The sequence below is a fragment of the Nilaparvata lugens genome, chromosome 3 (genome assembly GCF_014356525.2).
Source record: "Nilaparvata lugens isolate BPH chromosome 3, ASM1435652v1, whole genome shotgun sequence".
In the NCBI taxonomy this organism is placed as follows: domain Eukaryota; kingdom Metazoa; phylum Arthropoda; class Insecta; order Hemiptera; family Delphacidae; genus Nilaparvata; species Nilaparvata lugens.
In genome coordinates, this window is record NC_052506.1 from 28,260,657 (window position 1) to 28,262,884 (window position 2,228).

Here is a 2,228-nt window from a genome sequence, read left to right on the forward strand (position 1 = left end):
GTAGGCTTAATATGGGTTGTTTTTTGCATACCGAATTTGATGCATGTTTGACATCTTTATTTGGTGGCGGGCTGGTGCGGTGGTGGATTTGTTCTGGTGGTTGATTTACTGTAGGTTGTTGTTGGTCTGTTTTTATTGTGCATGCCACTGTATAGGATGTGTTTAGCCTATTGCTGTTTTGATTATGATCGTCCTGATTTGTGAAATTTATATCCTGTTTATCGTTTCTCTTCCAATGACGTCTGCTGTCATAATGTGCTTCTTTGTGATACCGTTTATTATTGTAATATTGGGATCTGTTCCTGGAATTATTTTCAATGTACTTTGCACTTTGCGCATTTGCTCCAGCATTTGCAATATAATTTTCACTATTATAATTTTTTCTGAAATGACTATTATTATTGTTTTTAGATTGAGTAAAATTTCCCTGCTTGTCTATTTATATAATTAGGCTCAGAAGTAGCTGACTGGATACAATGTAAATGTTCTATCAATTCTTCACAACTGGAAATTGAAGATACTGCCAGTGTCATACGAACATTGAAAGGAAGCTTTTTTGATAAGATGTGGACCAGTGATGAATCAGTTAGAGATTCGTCTAACTGATAGTTTCTATACATCAAATCTGTTATAAAATCAGTGTAGGATTGTCCATTTCTGCTATCGTAAGTGCATAAAATAATTTCTGACAATGCGTCCATCTGTTTACATTTACTCCAATACTGTTGCAGGAACTGGGAGATGAAGTCCTCCAGGCTGTTGATATCTCGCATCCGGCTCTGGAAAAACATCAGCGGCTCGCCAAGTAGTAAACTGGACAATTGGAAACGCCACATTAACCAAGAGGTGGGTGTCAGTTCTTGAACGGCTCTTATTTGGTCCACAAATGATTTGGGTTGCATGTGACGGTAGGAATTATCAAATTTTCCAAGGTTTTGGAAAGGTTGAGTGCTATTTACTGGTTCAATCGGTATATAATGCGTTCTGCGGGCTGGAATATTTTTCATTGATGTCGCTGGTCTGGAGACTCTTTCTTCACTTGCGGTCCATTTATCATCTATAGTTTTTATGTTCTCATTCACTTCGTCATATAATTTGGTTATCTTTAGTTGTTGTCCGACTACGGCATTCTCTAATACATCGCATCTCTCACTTGATTTCGCCCCCTCCCCCGTTAAGTTCGCTATACCTGTCAGCACGTCACTTTGTTCCTTGACTATCTCTATTATTTTCTTATTATTCTCCTCCACTTTCGACTCCATCTCGCCCTTATTTTCTAACACCTTTCCCATGACAGTTCCCATGATAGCGGTGCCCAGCTCCTTACCCAATACGTCCACCTGTTTTTCAACTTCCTTTGGTACGTCATCCAACCGTTCATTTATTTGACAGGTGACGTCATCTATACGAGTTTCTAATTTTTTGATGACTGCAGATTGCGTATCTATTTTGGTATCTATTATATTTCTCACTTCCTTCCTGAAGCTAGAAAATTTTTCATCCATAGCTTTGACATCCTGTCTGACTGTTTTGATCTCTTCTTGTAGGACTTTGGCATTTTCTTCCAATTTGTCCTGGATTATTTTGATAGTTTTGCTGTTTTCCCGGCTGTTTCCGCTCCTTTAGCTTGTCCTGCTAAGAGTTGACTGAACATGAGTTGTATTTCGTTTGTAGACTCATTTGCCATAAGATTGGTAACATAACCGACTGAAGAGTCTAATGTTGTATTGCGTTTTTCCAGGTTGGTGGCGGCTGGTGGTTGACTGGTCACGTCGGATGGCGACTGGGTGGCGGCACTCTCCGTTCCCTCGGCGATGCTTGGAGCGATCTGCGAAGACGCCGGTACCGGGTTGGACGCCCTCACTCCCTCATCTCCCTCAGCCGGACTCTCATCGGAATTAATCGCATCGACGACGTTATCAATCTTCGTAGAAGACAATTGGGCTAAGTTTTGCGGGTCGAAACTGATGGAGCATATGCTGCCTCCCTCTCTCTCTCGTGGGGTCTCCGCGACGTTGTCCTGTGGTTGTTGATTGGCCGGTGTCGTAGCTACATAGTTTTGGGGGTGGTCGCTGAAGTAGGAGATTTGCGAGTTAGCTGGTGACTGGTTCATGGTGACGTTATTATGGAATACTTCGAGTAAATAGCCAAGTGTGTTGCCAAGTCTCAGGAATATTAAAATGGATTCAGTGATAGTGCCTATTCTGGATAAAATTGTGTTGTGTTAA

The 2,228-nt window shown here is 41.4% G+C and overlaps 1 protein-coding gene across 1 annotated transcript; it reads left to right on the forward strand.

The window, feature by feature from the left end:
- The first annotated feature begins 526 nt into the window (after nt 1–526).
- Nucleotides 527–2,228, forward strand: LOC120350375. Its single transcript, XM_039423468.1, has 2 exons — nt 527–846; nt 1,742–2,228. Exons 1-2 carry the CDS (start codon nt 742–744, stop codon nt 1,946–1,948), a joined length of 312 nt encoding a protein of 103 aa, XP_039279402.1. The 5' UTR covers nt 527–741; the 3' UTR covers nt 1,949–2,228.

Bases quoted from the DNA above. Each gene is read 5' to 3' on its own strand.
- LOC120350375 (XM_039423468.1), top strand. From the start codon at position 742: ATGAAGTCCTCCAGGCTGTTGATATCTCGCATCCGGCTCTGGAAAAAC. The intron at 847-1,741 runs GTGGGTGTCAGT...GCGTTTTTCCAG, and splicing joins AACGCCACATTAACCAAGAG to GTTGGTGGCGGCTGGTGGTT.